Raw genomic sequence first — 21,387 nt, 5'->3', positions numbered from 1 at the left:
GCAGCAACACAGTGAAACAGGAGTGAACACTCAATAGTATCGGTCATCCGGCCAGATTGATAGCACACTAAAAACCTGCCTGCAATCTTTCGAAGACTCCTGATCTCAGGTTCGCAAAGCCATAGAAACAGCTGGAGTTTATAACATTGCCTTCCAAATGAACAAAGGGACTTTGCTCAATTTCCCAGTCAAATTCTTCTTCCTCCTCTTCGGCAATGATGGAGGGTCCTGCAAAAGAAATTGCAAGAACATTTCAATCCACTCTGCTCGGAAAGACTGAACAAAGGTGGAAAACAATTGTAACTTTATAACAAGGCAGCGACAGCTCAGCAACCACCATACTTCATCCACACATTCACAGGGAGCATATTTCAACTTATCCAAAATGCCAACAAATGGTCTGAGTGCAGGTACAGAGTACGCATGCCTATTTAGAATTCTGATGGGACTATGTAATTTATAAATTCAAACACTCGCCCCGATTCACCTTCTATCTGGAGACCATACATCAGAGATATTAAGGGGCAGCATGGTAGCATTGTGGATAGCACAATTGCTTCACAACTCCAGGGTCCCAGGTTCGATTCCGGCTTGGGTCACTGTCTGTGCGGAGTCCGCACATCCTCCCAGTGTGTACATGGGTTTCCTCCGGGTGCTCCGGTTTCCTCCCACAGTCCAAAGATGTGCAGGTTAGGTGGATTGGCCATGATAAATTGCCCATAGTGTCCAAAATTGCCCTTAGTGTTGGGTGGGGTTACTGGGTTATGGGGATAGGTTGGAGGTGTTGACCTTGGGTAGGGTGCTCTTTCCAAGAGCCGGTGCAGACTCGACGGGCTGAATGGCCTCCTTCTGCACTGTAAATGCTATGATAATCTATGATATGTACTGGTCTTGGACAGGGTACAGCGCAAATTTACTGGATACCAGGACTCAAAAGGCTGGATTACAAGGACAGGTTGCATAAAGTTGGTTTGTATTCCCTCGAGTTTAGAAGGCTCTGGGGTGGTCAAAACAAAGTATTTAAAATGATAAAGACGTTTGACAGCAATACAGAAAAGCTATTCCTGTGTTGGTGAAGCCAGAACATGGAACATAACCTTAAAAGGTAGAGCCAGATCATATAGGAATTAGGGAATACTTAAAAGAAAATACACAAAGGAAATCTTTCATTCAGAAAGCTCCCCACTGTGGGTAAACTGAAATGTTTCAGACACTTCCAATAGACTTGCATTACACAAGGGAAGCAGGGGAGAAGAAGCAACTGGGGGTTAAATGGAGTCATGGTTCCGAATGCCATGATCTAATGGAATTTAGAAGAAGCTCAATGGGATGAAAACTTTATGATCACATACCTGAGATTATCCAATGGGCTAATATATACTAAGAAAACATAATTTTAGTAACTAAACCGAACGCTTGAGAAATCTGATGAAACTTTGTATGAACTGTCAGAACTTAAAAAGTGTACTATTATTTCAAAAACTAAAATAGACAATTCTCATATTGTACTTAGCATGCTCAGGGTGAAATGTTCTGACACAAAATGGTTCCTTCAATAATTGCGTGTTGACTCTGGCTAATATTGAATTTTATTTTGGTTTCCTAAATTTCCTGGCATAAAATTGGATTCAGAGTCAGGCATAACTTCTTAATATGCGGATCATGTGGTCATAATTTTGTGGTGCCACCTTCCAACTCCAAAAGCAAAAGAGGATTCTTCTTTTAAAATAAATTTAGAGCACCCAATTCCACGCGCCCCCCCCCCCCCCCCCCCCCCCCCCCCCCCCCACCAAGGGGCAATTTAGCGTGGCCAATCCATCTACCCTGCACTACTTTTTGGGTTGTGGGGGTGAGACTCAGGCAGACGCATGGTGAATGTCCAAATGCCACACGGACAGTGACCCGGGGCCAGGATCGAACCCGGGTCCTCGGCCCGATTAGGCAGCAGTGCTAGCCACTGCGCCGCCGTCCTGCCTACAAAAGAGGGTACTGAACAATCAGGGTTAAATTCAAAATGGTAAACAGTTTTAAATAACTCAGACACTAGCATTCAAGTGTATCGCCCTTTAAAGGAAGCGGCAACTGTTACACAATTCAATTCACAGTGCTATTTGTCCTCCTTTCACTGCTTATTGTGATGCTGTCAATGGAGGTCAGTTTAGGAGGTGGAGCTGGTACAAATCAGGAAAAGATCAACCAAGCCAGAGTGCAGTCACTAAAACTAAGTTTGAGTCTGTTAATTCAGCACCAGAGATTTGTACACAACTACTGCCATTGCTGCCAGTATCATTTCTAATTCCAATGGCCAGTACCAGTAGCTAATTTTAAATACAATTAACTGCATCATCTCAAATTCAGTAAATTAAATAGGCTCCCTAAGGCACAATCACAAATCATTTTCTATGGTTCCATTATTCCAGTTGATCTCATGGGAGAAAAGGACTAACTGAATTAGTTCAAGATGTCACACAGCAATTGTCAAAAATGTCAAGAGAAACAATCAACGTTTTGACCGACTGATAGCCCACCAAGCAAATCCCGTTGCAATAATGTTCCGGAGGCTGGGCAAGGGCACTTCAGTAACTATCCAATCAGTGGATATTATCAATCAGTCGCAGCTTTTATAACAGTTTTACTTAAAGATCAAATGGAGAGGGAGAGGGTCAGGTGAAGGCACACATCTGATTGCAAAAAACATACCGATCTCTTCCAGCAGTGGCTTTGCAGATCTTGAACCTTTCGGTGCAAGAAGCACAGTCAGCATATTCAACCCCTCAAAGTGTTCGTCTGGAGTCTCTTTTGGAACCTTTATAGTTAAGGTCCCTAGAAACAAAAGCACAAAAGTCAACAATATGAATAAGGGACGGTAACCTTTGGCAAACAGTACAATGAAATTCATTTATATTACAGAACTGAGACATTCCATTTACTACCATTGCCTCATGTTTTCCACGTCGAGTTATTTCTTCCTTTTATCAGGATTTAAAATCTCCATCACTTCAAATGAAGAATACTCCTATTTGAAGACAACAGCACTGAAAATATGGTGGGCGATTAATGCACCAAAGTGATTTATAGTGTTTCAGTATTAACTGACAAGTGTAGGCTACACTAACCATAAGAAGAGATTAAAGAACTACATTTCATTACAGAAGGTCGCCTGGTAAATAAATTGTTAAGTAGCTGGGAACCTTATACTACTTTGGGTTAAACCAATTAAACCAAATTAAACAAACTGAAGGAGAAATTAAAGGAACAGGTTGGTTCTTAAAGTGATACTGCATCGAACAAAAACAAATGGCAATGGAAACTTAAAAAATATAATCAAAATGTCAGTAAAGGCGTTGATAAAACACCTTAGTCCCTGTGGTGCCCAACGGGCATGGAAGGCCACGATGGTGCCAGCAGACACCATGTGCTCCAAAGGAACCTTACAGAAGTGCTAGAAAAAAATGAATAACTTTAATTAGCTACGCTAACATCATTCTTGGATGTCTACGGTGCCATCTTAAGGCAGATTCATTATTGCCATATAAAACCTTAAACATATTAAACAGAAGGAACCCGAACTTCCTTCATCAATTCAGCTCTGCATTGAAATCCAGTTTAATAATTTTACAATCTTCTCTCTTTCCTGTAATCTATTTAAAATTATTTTCTAATCTTTCATCTAAAGTCAAAATGCAGTCACAGCTGTTTGGTTACTGCCAAAATAGCAATGCCATTTGAACCACCTAGAAAGCTATTGAATTCTTAAACATCACTAAATAGCAATAGATGTTTTAATTAATTCATGGTATGTGGATGGCTAGGCCATTTATTGCTCATCCCAAATTACCCTCGCAGTGGTGAGCTACTTTCTTGAACCGCTGCAGTCCATGTGGCGTAGGTACACCCACAGTGCTGTTAGGGAAGGAGTTTCAGGATTTTGACCTTGCAACAATGAAGGTACGGCGATATAGTTCCAAGTCAGGATGCTGAGTGGCTTGGAGCAGAACCTTCGGGTAGTGGTGTTTCCTTCCATGTGTTTGTTGCCCTTCTAGATGGTTGCAGTCATGGGTTTGGAAGGTGCTGCCGAAGAAGCTTTAGTGAGTTCCTGCAGTGCATCTTGTAGATGGTACACACTGCTGCTACTGTGCGTTGGTGGTGAAGCGATTCAATGTTTGTGGAAGGGATGCCAGCCAAGCAGACTCTTTGGTCCTGGACGGTGTTGCACTTCTTGAGCATTGTTGGAGTTGCACACATCCAGGCAAGTGGAAGGTATTCCATCACACTCCTGAATGTGCCTTGGTAGATTGTGAACAGGCTTTGTTTGGGGAGTCCGGAGGGGCGTTACTCACCACAGGATTCCTAATCTCTCACCTGCTCTTGTAGTCACAGGATCTATTTGGCTCATCCAGTTTAGTTTCTGGTCCATGGTAGCCCCCAGGATGTTTATATGGGGGAATTAGCGATGGCACTGCCATTGAATGTCATGGGGAGATGGTCAGATTCTCACTTGTTGGAGATGGTCATTGCCTGGCACTTGTGTAGCATGAATGTTACTGGCCACTTGTCCATCCAACCCTGGATATTGTCCAGGTCTTGCTGCATTTGGGCATGGACTGTTTCAGTATCTGAGGAGTCTTGAATGGTGCTGAGCAACAATCATCAATGAACATTCCCACTTCTGACCTTATGAAGGTCATTGATGAAGCAACTGAAGATGGTTGGGGTCGAGAACATTGCTCTTTTCAAATCCATAGTTTTAAATTATTTTATTCCGATGCAACAATTTAATTTATGACTCATTGTTGTGGTTCTAATGGTGTGTTAAAAATGCTGATAGAGTGAAAAAGTTCTGAAAAGGTTAAACGGACAGCAGGGTTGACGAATACAAATTACAATTCAAACATGGCATCTGAACCACTATGCATGAAGAAAGCGGATGACAGCCCATCAACGAACAACACTGGTGTAGTGCCCGTAGCAAATAATACCAAGATAAAAGTATGTGTTATCAATAAAAAAAAAGCCAAGGGAGATATCAGGCCAGAAACAAATGATCAAAAGATTGCTAAAAGAGGTAACTTTAAATGAGCATCTTCAATGACTTGACGGAGGTAGAGGCACAGAGGTTGAGGGAGGAAATTCCAAACCCGACAGTCAGGGCAGCTGTAAGCCTGGCCGTCAATGGCAGGTGGCACGGTAGCACAGTGGTTAGCACTGTTGCTTCACAGCTCCAGGGTCCCAGGTTCGATTCCCGGCTTGGGTCACTGTCTGTGTGGAGTCTGCACGTCCTCCCCGTGTCTACGTGGGTTCCCGCCGGGTGCGCCGGTTTCCTCCCACAAGTCCTGAAAGACATGCTGTTAGGTAATTTGGACATTCTGAATTCTCCTTCTGTGTATCCGAACAGGCACCGGAGTGTGGCGACTAGGGGCTTTTCCCAGTAACTTCATTGCAGTGTTAATGTAAGCCTACTTGTGACAATAAAGATTATTTCTTTATTTTTATGGAGCGATTAAAAATTGGGGATGCACAAAATTGCAGAATTTGAACAGGGAGACCAAAGATTTGTATTGCAGGAAGAGGTTTCAGAGATAGTGTGAAGCGAGGGCATGAAGAGCTTTAATATCTGTGATGAAGATTTTATCACCGGGGGGGAAGAAGAGAGAGAAGCATAGGTTGATTGAGAATGAGGTGTGGGAAGAGCCAGGAGGGCACTGTTACTTTCAGGTTTGACGACTGTAGAAACATGGATGAGGGCTTCAGCTGCAAATGAGTTAGGCCAAGGCCACAGTCAGGCCAGATTGCAGAGGAGGGAGCCAATCTGAAAGATAGATAGAAAAGCTGTAAAAGAAAAACTAAGTGATCATTGCTGGAAAAACTGTATAATTCATGCAACTAATTGTGATGGAGCAGACATGTGACCAGAAACTCATGACAGGGTCAAACAACCCCTCCAACAATCTGGCTCAGCTTCAGATGTAGCCAGAATCATTCAAAATGATCAATGCAACAACTCAGCTGGGGTCATTGCCAAATTCGGCTGGAGAATTCCACAAATGGACTGGCAGTCAGTTTTGACTCAAAGCTGATCGAGTGGTGCCAATAGGTAATCCAGACAAGGCTGTGAGGACAGTCATTAATAAAGATAACCCATGGGTGTGAGAAAGTATAGCATTGTTTTTTTTTTTTAAATCATTCCAACAACATATTTATGTAGTGCTTTTCAGGTAGTAAAATGCCCAAGGTCCTTCAGAGGAGCTTAATTAAGCCAAAAAGTGACATTGAATTAAAGGTGACATTTGGACCAATGGCCAAAATCTTGGCTTTAAGATTTTTATTATGTCAAGATACACAGTACCTCAAGTGAATTTGACTGCAACAGATTCCCTGTGCATTGAGTTCCTGTGAAATAAAGCAGTTTAGTGGTGCATGTAAAACCTGGTCTCCCAAAGCATTTATTTGGTGCACTCTCAGACAAATTCAATAGCTACACATTCAAAAGCTCAAGCCATAAGGAAGTAGGGGGTTGCCAACCCTTTGGGATCATCCAAGCGTCAATTCCCTTAAAAGACGCTCAGATATCTTATGGGACCATATAACATTGCTGGAGCTGACTTGAATCCGTAACAACTATTGCAGCTTAAATATTTCAAGCTGCTAACAGCATCAGATGAAGTGTTAGGGGGCCCATAGGAACATTGCAGGAGTAGACCATTCAGCCCATCGAGCCTGCTGCACCATTCAATATAATCACCTGTTTTAATGCCTTTATTCCCCACACGTGGATTATAAAAACTGGCTTGGTTCAGTTGGACCAAGTGGTCTGATTCTGCATTGTACATTTCAAGTCATTTTGTTGGCTTCATCAGCTTTAACAAAACCGTTTCAACCTGATCGTACACCCCATTTACGAGTTACATGAGGTTACTGTTCAACATGGCATCAGTTTGGTGAAGAAAGGAAGGTAAATTCTCAAATTGAAATGTAGCTCCTGTCCTCCAGATGAAGATATCTTATACACACACCCACACCCAGAAAAATCAACCCATCTCCTGCTCCTGTGTTGAATGATCACATTTCTTCTAAAAGGCTCCTTGTGTTGCACAACATGGATCAAACATTCCAAAGGGCTGCCCCAAACTGAAAAATACTGCAGGCTAGGCAGCAATTGTGGAAAAAGGGAAGATAGTCAGACGTTGATACATCGCCATTTTGCTTTTCAGGCCTAGTAAATATTACAGATGGTCAGCTTACAAGAAGCAATTGAAAAAGTGATCAGGGGGAAGGGGGGCAGCGGTAGAGCGAAGAGACCGCATACACAGGCTAAGAAAAAGAATGATCCATGAAGTGATTATGTGGAGAATAGGAAACTGTTAAATGACAAAATTGATAAGAGTAGGACAAAAGGAAGTATGTTTGTTTAGTGAGTTTAGTGGTATTTCCTCACTATGGCTCTAGTAGCATAGTCTTCATGTCACTGGGCTGGTAACTTAGAGGTTTGCGCTAATGTCCCAGAGACGGGAGGTCATATCCCACCATAGCAGCTGGGGAAGGTACATTCAGTCCATTACATAAAGTTGGAATAAAAAGCTAATTTCATGAATAGTGACAAGATAACTACTGGTTCTGTACACAAACACATTTCACACTACAATTTAAAGTCAACACAAAGGGAGACTCATTTGTTAATTCCACTGAAGACATGCAAAGACTATAACACAGAAAAGTAGAGAATGTTGCAGAAGCAGATCCTCTTTCAGATTGACAGTTAGGTATAGTGTTTCAACATCGTGATCCACAGCATGTTCATCCAAGTTATTTTCTCGCGGATGAGCATTTCTAACATTCACTGTCATTTCTCATTTGCTCGTTCACTCTGACACCAGCTGGAGGAAATTAATGAGGGCTTGGGGAGAGTATTGCCAATTAAACTGCCCAACAAATTGCTTCTATCCCCACTGTGCCAGAAGGCACGGGTTGGAGTCATTTCTGTCTGGACTGCTCAATATGATAAGGCTCAGTTCTCGGAACCTAATTCACTGCCTACATCACCGGCTGCCTTATTTCCTCCAGTTTTATTTACACATCCCATTCCAGGACTTGAGCAGCTTTAATCCATTTGGTGAAGGGAAAACTCCAGTTGCTTCACTGACAAAGTGAAAAATGATCCCTTTGGGATGTGTCACCGGTGTCAACATATTATGTGTCGCTGAAAATAATAAGACATTTTTAATCAAAGTTTTGCCTCTTTTTTTTCTGCAATATTCAAGTTCCGTGCTACCAAATGAGTTATGTCTCTTGGGACAACTGTAGAAATTGTTATATATTTCATATTTGTGACAGTAATGTTATTACAAACCCTGGTATAAAATGCATACATGCAGTGTCTACAAAAGTTGTAATTAAAGAGTCATAAAAGTGAGGTAATCATTCATTCCAATCACTTGCTTGGTTACAGATAAAAAGGTTAATGGGATAGTGTTGTGGTTGCTGGACATTCCCTGGAATGTAGATAATTTATGATGGAGTAGTATTTACTCGTAGCTAAGCAGGTCACGGAACTTAGTGGGCTACAATTAATGGGACGAGCCAGGTCTGTCTGTAGTTTTGAAGTACGTTATAGGATTTTACGTTGAACAGCAGTTTTGCCAAATGCTGTTAGATTGAGCAGAAATGTACTGGATGTGCTCTTGAAACGGTTTCTCTCTCCCAAAGTCTCTACACAGATTTGCAAGCAACCTGTTTTGTTAACTTTATTTATAAGTGGATTTGAACTGTTTTGTGGTACTGGAATTAGTACAGGTGTAGATAGTAAGTTCGAGCTGTTCCTTTTATTTAAGAATTGTTTGCGGAGGAGGAGCTGGGTGGGGAAGTACGGGCTGGGACGTGGGCTGAGGCCTTGCAGAGGGTGAACGCATTCTCGTTGTGTGCAAGGCTGAGCTTCATCCAGTTTAAAGTGGTGCATAGGGCCCACATGACGGTGGTGAGGATGAGTAGGTTCTTTGCAGGGTGGAGAATAGAAGTGGGCGGTGCGCGGGGGGGGGGGGGGGGGAGGTGGCAATATTTGGTGGGTCTGAAGACCCGGAGTCGGGGGAGGAGGCCTTTGCCTGCCTGATAGCCTGGAGACAGATTCTGTTGGGTTGGCGGAACTTGGACCCGCAGAAAACAGGGGTGTGGGTGAGCGACCTGGCAGAATTTCTGAGGTTGGAAAAGGTCAGGTTCACTCTGCAGGGGTCGGTAGAGGGGTTTGCCCCCGGAGGTGGAAACAGTTCATCGAATTCTTAAAGGAGAATTGAGAAGTCAGCAAGGGGGACGGTGTTTTTTTGGTGGGGGAGGGATAAGGGGGTTCAAATGGGGAAGGAGGGACATGACAGGGTGTTGGTGTCGGGGGGGGGGATGGAGGGTTGCGGTTTGTGTGTCATTCTGCTGATATTCTGTGCATATATTTGTAAAATACCTTGATTAAAAATATATTTTTTTAAATTATTGTTTGACTGATAATTGTAAAGGTATTCATTTGATGTTAATGTGGTTAAATGGTTCTTAAACATAAAAAATACCCATTCGTCAGAGTCAGCACTCCTGGGGTGAAGTATCCTTTCCGTTCAGTTTTACAAATTGAAAAATTGTTTGGGTTCTCGTTCCGTATCCTAACAAGAAGTTGGTGTCTGCTTTTCTGCAAAAGTTGGGGTCTGCTCCAGTATCCTAACATTCTTTAGAAGGATTAGTTGTTATTTCAAATGGAAATGCACTGGAAACAAAAGACACACAACCTGCTCACAATTGGCTCAGAGCCGGTGTAGAAAATATTAAACACACCAAACAGTCAAGATGCAAATTCCATTCTAATCTCTTTCGATGGCCAAGTAACTGGAGTTATTCCAGTTTATTTCTGATTATTTCAACCATCACTGCCAAAAAAGCCATTGGTTCAACTCAATACTGGAGTTAAAGGCGGAAATCAGTGCTTTCCCCAAAATTACTGTATCTCACCTTGGGGACAAATATACAGCCCACACATTAATTAAAGACTGTATAATGAATCGGTAAGAAAACTCTACTGGAGATATAATAAATCTGTCAACTCACAGTTAACATGCCCAAAAGTTTAATTAGTTACTTCCAGGTCAAATTCTAGAAGAAAGCTGAAAAGATATCTCGTATCATAAAGACACAGATGCTTTTGGTCTGAGTTCAAAACACATCAAAGCCAGCAATGATAGCACAACAGTTCATGATTCCATTATCATATTTTACATCCTTACAACCAGGTGAAATCATTTTAAGAGATTAAAGCTAGCACAGGTGATATATTTGACACCCCTACCTGTATCAGCGTCATAAGAAGCCTTTTCTCTGCCATCCTCCACTAGCCTTCCTGGAAGAGTTAACCTGTTTTCACAGAGAGCAGATGCTCGAGGTTAGAAGGTTAAAAATGCTGTGTCAGCAACTCATATTTATAAAGTGCCTTAAACGTAATAATACATCCCACATTAGCAAAGTGATAAATGAGCTTGCCAACATACAGTAACAAAAATTATAGCACAACAAAATTTAGCAAGAGGACTGAAGCAATTAAAACAATGTACTCAAATCCCACTGCTGCAGTACTTGCCTTAAGAAGTATGGCTTCGCATAAAATTTGAAGTCCACTCCATCAATATACAGGTCAACTTCATTAACTTTTGCATACGGGACATGGATTATAATGGTGAGGAAATTAGGCTCTTGACTTAATTCAAAGGCAGGCGTGATCATAATTGCTCCAGATAAATGCAGGAAAATTGCACAATTCCTGTAAGAAATCACAGCATAAATCATGTTGGGAGAAGCAGTCACTTATGTTGGAAGATGACTGAAACCTGCTCCAAATTTAAAAGAGCTGTCAACACGAAGTATAAAGTGGAATGAGTGTGGAGATGTTAAATAAAAACATGACATTTCCAAGGTGAAAAACAACCCAAGCTGAAAAGCCTGAGGGAACAGAGAATTTTCACTTGAATCTCCACATGCCATTTGCTTTGGGGGTTTCACCTCTATACCATTCAAAGTTCAAGAGGTTGAACAAATAGCTCAGGGCATGCAACCAGCCGAAATAATAGGATCTGATAGTCATTTAGCCTGCACCATGCCTAATGAGGTCGTGTCAAGTATGTGTCACAGCTACGTTGGTCCTGAATGGCTCTGCTTCTCAGCACACTGCCCATTGTGGTACAGAGCAGCGCAGAGCAGACATATGATCAACAGTCTGTGCGGGGCGAACTTAACTCTTCCAGAGAACGGTGAAGGTAACACAGGTCATTCCTCCATCAGTTTGGGCAGGGGAACAAGGGGAAAACTAACCAGGGCTCCACCACAAAGAAACTGAGGGACCAAAATGTTTCTTCCTCACAACAATCCATTGTTTTCCATCTCCGACTAAATTTAGGTTTACAACTAATTTGCTCAACTGTAAGCTCATTTAAACTCTAAGTAAAGGTTCACTGTACTTTCACTTAGAAATATGGAACCAGTAGCTAAATTGACAATTTATGGTAATTGGAGAAATAGTGGGCAAGGTCCAGAAAAGATTTGAGTTGAACCAATGGCTTTTTTGGCAGTGATGGTTGAAAGGATCAGAAATAAACTGGAATAACTCCAGTTACTTGGCCATCGAATGAGATTAGAACGGAATTTGCGTCTTGACTGTTTGGTGTGTTTAATATTTTCTTCCAGACTTCCGGGTGCGGCTACGCAGAGCTAGGTCGCATATTCGGCAGCTCCTGCTTGGAACGGACTTTTGGGCTCTTTTACAGGGCCCCCACGGCATTTGTTTGACATTTCCCGGTGTGGGAAGAAGGTTGCAATATTCCCCCGACAGTGTCCCCCAGGAAGGGTATGTCTCTGGGTTGCCAGACACGGCAGAAACAGTAAAAGATTTGGCTGCAACTGCAGGATAAACAGGGCCTCTTCCAGCATGCAGGCGGGGGAAGGGCAAGCTTAAAGCTGCAAGCTGACTTGAGGGCCTGTATCAAAAGTGAATTCTAGCAGCAGAGGGAACAACTGTGAAAAGACCTCATCAAGGCCACTGAAGGGACTTCCGGTTGCGGTGATGCCTAGCTAGCCGCACGCTTCGGCGGCTCCAGCTCCGACGGACCTTCGGGCTCTTTTAAGAGCCCCAACGGGGAATTTTTCGACGACGCAACCCGGTGTGGGGTGTGTGAGAAGGGAGTCCCCCCCCAAACGAAGGAGGAAAAAACCGGCGGCGGCGGCTGCAGCGCGAGGAATCGTCGACCAAAGGGTCAGAAAGCGAGAAGTACAAGATGGCGGCGGAGAGAGCGCAGGCGACATGGGGGCCTTAGCAGGATGAAGTTGTGAGATGGTGCGTGGAGCTGCTGAAGAGGGAGGTGCTGACCCCGTTGCTACAGGCAATTGAGGGGCTCAAGGGGACATTAAAGACCCAGGAGACAGAGCTCCGCGTGGTGGAGCAGAAGGTGACAGATATTGAGGACGAGATCCTGGGCCTGGCGGTTAAGACACAGACGCACGTGGCACTTCATAAAAAGTGTACTGAAAGGATCGAAGCCCTAGAAAATGGAGCGCGAAGGAAGAACCTTCGGATACTGGGTCTCCCTGAGGGTGTGGAAGGAGTGGACTGTGGAGCGTACGCAAGTACGATGCTGAGCTCACTGATGGGTGCTGAGGCCCCTATGGGCCCCTTGGAGGTGGAGTGGGCAAATCGGATTCCGGCGAGAAGACCAAAAGCGGGAGAACCACCCAGGGCGATAATCGTGCAATTTTACCGCCTTAAGGATAGAGAAGAGGTCCTGAGATGGGCTAAAAAGGTGCGGAGTAGCAGATGGGAGAATGCAGTGGTACGGGTATACCAGGATTGGAGTGCGGAGGTGGCGAGAAGGAGGGCGAGCTTCAACCGAGCCAAAGAGGTGTTGCATAAAAGGAAGGTGAAGTTCGGGATGCTGCAGCCGGCAAGACTATGGGTCACGTATCAGGAGAGACACCATTATTTCGAGACGGCGGAGGAAGCACGGACCTTCATCAAAGAAGAGAAATTGGATCGGAACTGAGGGACTGATGCTGCAGGAAATGTTATTGTTAATGTTATGGTTGAAGTTAATTGAGAAGTAAATTGGGAAGGGGGGAGACATTGGGGAAATGTGGGCGCCGGTGAGGGGGGAAAGACGGGACATAGTTGGAGAATGGGGAAGGGGAGGGGGAGGGGAAAGGGAGCTGCGCCATAAGAGGCGGGTCAGGTAAAGGGATGTTCCCGCGCCAGAAAGAATAAGGCGGGAAGACAGGCGCAAGGCAGATGGGAGTTCCCCACACGGGGGGGTCGAGGAGTGAGCAGGAGTAGCCGGGGTCAGTTGAAGTCAGCTGACTTACGGAAGTAATATGGGGGGAGCAAACATGCTAGAAAGAGATCTAGCGGGGAGGGGGGGAGGGAGGGGGAGGGGGGGACAACTGGGTTGCTGCTGCGGAAATCCAAAAGGAAATGGCTAAAGCGTGGGTGGGCGGGGATGGTGTGCGACGCTGGGGGAGCGAGCGGGAGCGCCGAGGCGGGATATGGGACTGGCCTAGAGAAGGTAATGGCTAGTCGACACGGGAGGGGGGCAGGTAGCCCCCTAGTGAGGCTGATCACGTGGAACGTGAGAGGCCTGAACGGACCGATAAAAAGGGCCCCGAGTGCTCGCGCATTTGAAAGGACTAAGGGCAGACGTGGTTATGCTCCAAGAGACGCACCTAAAGGTGGCGGACCAAGTTAGGCTAAGGAAAGGATGGGTGGGACAGGTGTTCCACTCAGGACTGGACGCAAAGAATAGAGGGGTGGCCATTTTGGTGGGGAAACGGGTAGCATTTGAAGCAAAGAACATTGTAGCAGATAGCGGAGGTAGATATGTAATGGTGAGTGGCAGGCTGGAGGGAATGGAGATCGTGTTGGTTAATGTGTATGCCCCAAACTGGGACGATGCGGGATTTATGAGACGGATGCTGGGGCGTATACCGGACCTGGAGGTAGGAAACTTGATTTTAGGAGGGGACTTTAATACGGTGCTGGACCCGGGGCTAGATAGATCCAGCTCAAGGACCGGAAGAAGGCCGGCAGCGGCCAAGGTACTGAAGGGGTTTATGGACCAAATGGGGGGAGTGGATCCATGGCGATTTCTTAGACCTAGGGCTAGGGAGTTTTCCTTCTTCTCCCATGTCCATAAAGTGTACTCCCGGATAGATTTTTTTGTTTTGGGAAGGTCGTTGATCTCTAGGGTGGAAGAAGCGGAGTACTCAGCCATAGCGGTTTCGGATCATGCCCCACATTGGGTGGACCTGGAATTAGGAGAGGAAAGGGAGCAGAGAACACTCTGGCGATTAGATGTGGGACTGATGGCGGATGAGGGAGTGTGTGCAAGAGTGCGGGGGTGTATTGAGAGATACCTGGAGGTCAATGACAACGGCGAGGTCCCTGTGGGAGTGGTATGGGAAGCACTAAAAGTGGTGGTCAGAGGAGAGCTGATCTCCATTGGGGCCCACAAAAGGAAAACAGAGGCCAAGGAAAGGGAAAGATTACTGGGGGAGATTTTAAGGGTGGATAGGGAATTTGCAGAGACCCCGGAGGAGGAATTGTACAGGGAGAGGAGACGACTCCAGACGGAATTTGACCTTCTGACCACCAGAGAGGCGGAGGTACTGTGGAGGAAGGCACAGGGGAGGAGGTATGAATATGGGGAAAAGGCGAGTCGCCTGTTGGCTCATCAATTGCGAAAGAGGGCAGCAGCGAGGGAGATAGGAGGAATTAGAGACGAAAGGGGAGACACAGTGCGAAGGGCAGGAAAGATAAATGAGGTGTTCAAGACCTTCTATGAGGAACTGTATAGGTCTCAACCTCCAGAGAGGAGGGGATGCGGCAGTTCCTGGACCAATTGAGGTTCCCGAAAGTGGAGGAGCGGGGGGTGGTAGGCCTGGGGGCACCGATTGGGGTGGACGAGGTTATTAAGGGACTGGGAAGCATGCAAGCAGGGAAGGCCCCAGGACCAGACGGGTTCCCGGTGGAGTATTACAGAAAATATGTGGACTTGTTGGCCCCGTTGATGGTGAGGACGTTCAATGAGGCCAGGAAAGGGGGGACTCTACCCCCGACGATGTCGGAGGCGACGATATCGTTAATTTTGAAGAGGGATAAAGATCCGTTGCAGTGCGGGTCCTATAGACCCATTTCATTATTGAACGTGGACGCCAAATTGTTGGCAAAGGTACTGGCATCGAGGATAGAGGACTGTGTCCCGGGGGTGGTGCACGAAGACCAGACAGGGTTCGTAAAAGGGAGACAACTGAATGTTAACGTGCGACGACTATTAGGGGTGATAATGATGCCCCCAGTGGAGGGGGAGGCAGAGATAGTGGCGGCAATGGACGCAGAGAAGGCATTTGATAGGGTGGAGTGGGAGTATTTATGGGAAGTGTTAAGGAGGTTTGGGTTTGGGGACGGGTTTATTAGCTGGGTTAGACTTCTTTATGAGGCTCCAACGGCAAGCGTAGTTACAGGTCGACATAGATCGGAGTATTTCCGACTATATAGGGGAACAAGACAGGGATGCCCGCTGTCTCCATTGTTGTTTGCGTTGGCAATTGAACCTCTGGCCATGGCGTTGAGAGACTCCAGGAAATGGAGAGGGGTGATTAGAGGGGGAGAAGAACACCGAGTCTCGTTATACGCGGATGACCTATTGTTATACGTGTCGGACCCAGCGGGGGGGGATGATAGAGGTTTTGCGAATTTTGAGGGGGTTCGGGGTTTGCTCGGGGTATAGGCTAAACATGGGGAAGAGTGAATTATTTGTGATACATCCAGGGGACCAGAGTAGAGAGATAGAAGGCTTGCCTCTAAGGAAAGTGGAAAGAAACTTCCGATACCCGGGGATTCAGATCGCTAGGAGCTGGGGAACCTTGCACAGACTTAATCTGACACGGTTGGTAGAACAAATGGAGGAGGACTTCAAGAGGTGGGACATGCAGCCTCTATCGCTGGCGGGCAGGGTGCAAGCAATTAAGATGATGGTCCTCCCGAGGTTCTTATTTGTATTTCAATGTCTCCCAATACTAATCACCAAGACCTTTTTTAATAAAATAGACAGGAGCATCACGAGCTTCGTGTGGGCAGGGAAAGTTCCGAGAGTAAGGAGGGGGTTCCTTCAGCGTAGTAGGGACAGAGGAGGATTGGCACTACCGAACTTGGGCGATTACTATTGGGCCGCCAATGTGGCAATGATACGTAAATGGATGATGGAGGGTGAGGGAGCGGCGTGGAAAAGACTGGAGAGAAAGTCCTGTAAAGGGACGAGTTTAGAGGCGCAGGTGACGGCGCCGCTACCGATCTCACCTAAAACGTTTACCACGAACCCGGTGGTGGCGGCAACACTGAATATCTGGGGACAGTGGAGGCGACAGAGAGGGGTGCGGGGAGCCCTGGTGGGGTCCCCAATCAGGAACAACCATAGGTTCGCCCCAGGAAGAATGGATGGAGGATTTCAGAGCTGGTACCAGTTGGGAATTAGGAGGGTGGGAGATTTATTTATAGATGGGACTTTTGCGAGCTTGGGAGCATTGGAGGAAAAGTATAAGTTGCCCCGGGGAAATTTCTTGAGATATATGCAGGTGAGGGCGTTTAGTAGACAACAGGTGAGGGAATTTCCGTTGCTCCCGACACAGGGGATACAGGACAGGGTGCTTTCAGGGGTTTGGGTCGGAGAGGGCAAGGTGTCAGAGATTTACCGAGAGATGAGGGAAGAGGGGGAGGAGTCGGTGGGCGAACTAAAAGGAAAGTGGGAAGAAGAACTAGGGGAGGAGATAGAGGAGGGTATGTGGGCTGATGCCCTAAGAAGGGTAAATTCCTCTTCCTCATGCGCCAGGCTTAGCCTGATTCAATTTAAGGTGCTACAAAGAACACACATAACGGGAGCAAGATTGAGCAGGTTCTTTGGAGTGGAGGACAAATGTGGGAGGTGTGGCGGGAGCCCGGCAAACCACGCACATATGTTTTGGGCGTGTCCGGCACTGGAAGGGTATTGGAAGGGAGTGACGGGAGTGATTTCGCGGGTGGTGAAGGCCCGGGTCAAATCAGGCTGGGGGTTAGCTCTATTTGGAGTTGCGGAAGAGCCGGGAGTGCAGGAGGCGAAAGAGGCCGACGTTGTGGCCTTTGCGTCCCTAGTAGCCCGGCGCAGGATCCTACTCATGTGGAATGAGGCGAAACCCCCCGGACTGGAGGCCTGGGTAAATTATATGGCGGGGTTCATTAAACTGGAGCAGATAAAGTTTGCCCTGAGAGGATCGGCTCAAGGGTTCACCAGGCGGTGGCAGCCATTTCTCGACTACCTAGGGGAACGTTAGAGGGAAGACAGATGACCAGCAGCAGCAACCCAGGGGGAAGGAGGGGGGGGGGCGGTTTAGTTTAGTTCAAAGATAAAGGGGTTTTGTTACTTGTGTATTGTTAAAAATTTCTGTATTGTTATTGTTGCGTTTGCTTTGTAAGAGGGGAAAAATTGTTGTTTGGGAAAAAAATTTCAATAAAACATATTTTAAAAAAAAGAAGAAAAAAAAAAATATTTTCTTCCACAATTGAGAAGTTATACTTATGAAGAAAAGACTGAACATGCCTTATAAAGGAATCATTGCAGGGTTGTGAGGAAAAGACAGGAGTGGCATGAGGGGAATTGCTTTCGCAGACAGCCAGCACAAGCATGATGGGCCGAATGGCCTTCTTCTTTGCCGTAATCACTCCGATTCGATAGCTTAAAAATAGGATGAAAGAAACAATACCCAAACTGAAAAGCCAGAGGGAGCAGAGAATTTCCATTTGAATCTCCACAAGCCATTCAAAAGAAGGGCTCTTTGCTCTAGAAAAGGGGAAAAAAGGGTGAAGGGGCAATCTCACAGGTCTTTAATGGTAACAAAAGGATTTGATCGGGTGGACATTGAGAACGTTTTTCTTTCTGCAGGAGAGATCAGAACGAGGGCATCATAAATATAAAACAGTCACAAAGAAACCAAATGGGGAAATTGCTGAAGATGCAGAACTCACTACGTCGGGGATTAAATGTTTGGATGCATTTAAGGAGTAGGTGAAGAAACAAGTCAGGGAGGAAGTAGGAGGCAGTTTGCAGAGAGAATAAATAGCAGCGAAGACCCACTCGGCTGAATGTATTTAATTCACAGAAACTGGTAAATGTCATCTTCCACGTCGTTTCATGCTTACTTGCTATTTTAATTCTATCCATTTTGACAAAAGAGAGAGCTATTCTGGTAGAGATCACAGGAAATTATATATTTTTAATTGTTTGTGAGCACCTTCTTCAAATTTGATGACTGTAAACTGGGTTTCCCTCTGCCCAAGTATCAAATCGCATTGACATGTACATGTGGGAATATCACTGAGGCCCGAGGTGGCCTATTGTTCAGGTTAATGTGAACAGGCAGTCACCCCAAAGAGTTGGAGTGTTTATTGAACCTCCCCAAGCCTTTGGCAGGGTATTAGAAGAACCGGACATTACAAATGTATCATGCCCGAAGCGTGGATTGTCAAGTCAAATCTGCTCTGCAGGAAACCTGCCAAGTGTCATGAAGACCTTTTGATTGGTGAGTAAACCGCGACTGCCTGGAACATGTCATCTTGAGTTCTGGTGGCAGGTACCATGTCAAAGGATTTCTCTGGAGAGAGTCGCTGACTGACAGCTCCCTCCTCAGGCACAGGAAGTTTTCCAATAGGCTATGGCCAGCTGATGTTCAACTGATCAGGAACGAAGCAGGTAAAACCACCACAAGGAAAGAGTTCAGTTAAAATACCTGCAACAGCTGGCCCGGCTTCAGTATTATTGGAAGGTTTTACAAAGAGTTACATCTGATCATTGTGAAGTGTGATATAATGCAATATAGGACTATGTACTCTGCTGAGCTCCCACAATTGCAAATCTTTTTTGTTTAATCAATAAAGATGATGTGGTTGATCCCAGGATGAAACCCTGGCTCCAAAGACCACAACCTTTTTTTTAATAAAATGTGGTGGAACAGAATCATTTATTGAACATGAAAAATGAGATTATATAATACTCCTTTACTCCCCCCTTAACTTAACAACTACACCCAGATATTAAGATTAACACGGATTACAAAGTGCATTTTAAACTACAATGGTCTAATTAAGACAAAGTCCCCTTTAAGCATACAAGATGACTGTGGTAACACACTCCTCTCTGACCCCAAGCGAATGTCTGTGGATTTCTCCTCAAAATCCCCCAGATGATTCTTACACCATGAACCACCTTGTCTCGCTGATCTTCAGCTTCCACATGAACGATTTCAAATTCTGCTTTCAAAAGTCACACTTTCAAATCTTGCTTTTAAAATTATGATTTCCCTCCGCTGTTTCTACTTTCAGGTTTTACACCTCTCCCCTCAGCTTTCCTTTGTCTTAAAAGGTTTTTACACAAACACAAGAGGTCCAGCCAATGGTTTCCACAATCATTTCAAATAATGTATCCCAAATTGTAGTAATTTCTCACAACCCTTAGAGATACTGCACGTACCTTTACGGCCTCTCACAATCCAATGTCATTTCGAGCTGTGTGACATTACTGAACAATAATCTGTTCTGGCTCCCAGTTTCCTCTGTTCCATTAACTTCAGACTTCTTGGAAGCTCCTCTTAATTTCTCCAGTTCCCTTAACTAGCTGGACTTGGGGTTCTGTCATCTTTTTCTTAACCATTACTCCATAGTATGGCTCTTCTTCGCACAAGGCTGAGCGAGAGGTTCCCCCTTTAGCCCTCTAAAACCAACTGCTTCTGGTCTAGCAGAGCTGCTAGAGTGCCTTCTCTCTCACTGCCCATCTTCAACTGTAATCAACTTAGCTGAACTGAAACTTTAAAAGTTTTTCTGCCCAGTTGCTAAGCAACCACCGCAGGTTTACTTATTCTTCACCATATCATTCTTGAAGCACAAGAGAACACAATGGAATTTAACCAACCCCCACACACACAAACATCATTGTCCAGCATGAATTTAACAATAGGTTTACCCTTCTAGGCACAGAAACGTTAAATTAAACCACTTAAAACTATCCCTTATGGCTAATGTTTACCAATGCAAATATAAATCCCTTAAAACTATCTTTGTTTTCCTAACAATAGCCCAAGCCACGTGGTCTGTCAATTCATTCTTTAGTTCTCATTTTGCTATCTTGGATGTTTGTGTCGCCCTATTCAGAAAATCACAGCAACAATTGTGCTCGGCTTAACCCCCATAGAATCCCTAAAATGCAGGAGGCGGCCATTCGGTCCATCGAGTCTATACCTGCCTTCCGAAAGAGCGCACCAACTAGACCCACTCCCTGCCCTAACCCTGCAAACCCCGTGCATTGTTCATGGCCAATCCACCTAATCTGCACCTCTTTTGAACGGTGGGAGGAAAGTGGAGCACCCCGAGGAAATCCACAAAGACACGAGGACAGCACAAATAGACTGGGGTAACATCATTCCTGTGCTCAAATTAAGCGCTTGCATATGAAAAGTGGTAATTAGTGTCAAACAGGAGAGAAATATGTCCCAGCTCGTCACTATCCAATTAGAAGGATTTTCAGCCTTGATAAGTTTAAGAATAAAGGCATGTGGTTGACCGTGTAAACAGGTATTTATCTTTCATTCCATTGGTTTAGCATGATTTCTAAATGGTTCCCAAAAGGTGAAAGGACAGTGGAGTGGAGTAATCTATAATTATCAAATAACAACTCCCACTGACAGCAGTAACTTCTAGTAACGACACTTCCTGAACACTAGATTAATATAACAGACATGCTAAAATGAGAGCCGACCTAAACTCCGGGATCTTCGATTTGCAAGGTGGAAATTTGACACTCTTTGTCAGCACAGATATAAACAGATCTCAAATATAGTGACAGCTCACACCTTTAAATGGATTTGGCTTTGTGTCCATGATAGGCCACTTCACTAAACAAGGAGTACAGCATCTCTTGAGGGGATTATTATCCTGTACTTGCACGGAGCTTTCTAGGACATCTGCTGGCAGCCTAATTCGCACTGGAGTTGCACGGAGTTTCAGTGTACAGTAATTAGCATTTGATCAAGTTCAAAACCTCCCTGTCGCGAAGGTATAGTCTGCGGAACACTATGGAATTTAATGTTACACTCCATAGTAATTGCTCAAAGCTCTTGCAGATGTTATTATTCATGCTGAGATTTGGCAGATGAGATTTTTTGTTTTTGTTTTAAATCGCAATTTGTGTTGGGTGTCAAAACTTCATTATCTGAAGAAAGCCACTTCAATTAACACTCATCGCCCACAAGGTAGAGAGGGCACTAGAAAGTATATCCCAATTTCTATATCTTTTGACAGTTTTGATT

The 21,387-nt window shown here is 45.0% G+C and overlaps 1 protein-coding gene across 6 annotated transcripts in view; it reads right to left on the bottom strand.

Moving 5' to 3' along the window:
• shq1 (SHQ1, H/ACA ribonucleoprotein assembly factor) overlaps positions 1-21,387 on the bottom strand; it is a 174,155-nt gene that overhangs the window by 140,074 nt on the left and 12,694 nt on the right. For 4 of the 6 annotated variants that reach the window (XM_072472235.1, XM_072472234.1, XM_072472238.1 and 1 more), the window contains 4 exons: positions 10,604-10,783; positions 10,316-10,380; positions 2,701-2,823; positions 80-228 (listed from right to left, as the gene is read on the bottom strand). In XM_072472235.1, coding sequence (XP_072328336.1) covers positions 80-228; positions 2,701-2,823; positions 10,316-10,380; positions 10,604-10,746 — 480 coding nt within the window. In that variant the 5' untranslated portion in view covers positions 10,747-10,783. Of the gene's footprint in view, positions 1-79; positions 229-2,700; positions 2,824-10,315; positions 10,381-10,603; positions 10,784-19,556; positions 19,682-21,387 lie in introns of those variants that run through there. The other 2 variants (XM_072472237.1, XM_072472240.1) reach the window with 2 other exon arrangements.

This window comes from Scyliorhinus torazame, chromosome 13 (genome assembly GCF_047496885.1).
Source record: "Scyliorhinus torazame isolate Kashiwa2021f chromosome 13, sScyTor2.1, whole genome shotgun sequence".
Lineage (NCBI taxonomy): Eukaryota > Metazoa > Chordata > Chondrichthyes > Carcharhiniformes > Scyliorhinidae > Scyliorhinus > Scyliorhinus torazame.
The sequence above is the reverse complement of the archived record's forward strand: the minus strand, read 5'-3'. Positions and strand labels throughout refer to the sequence as shown.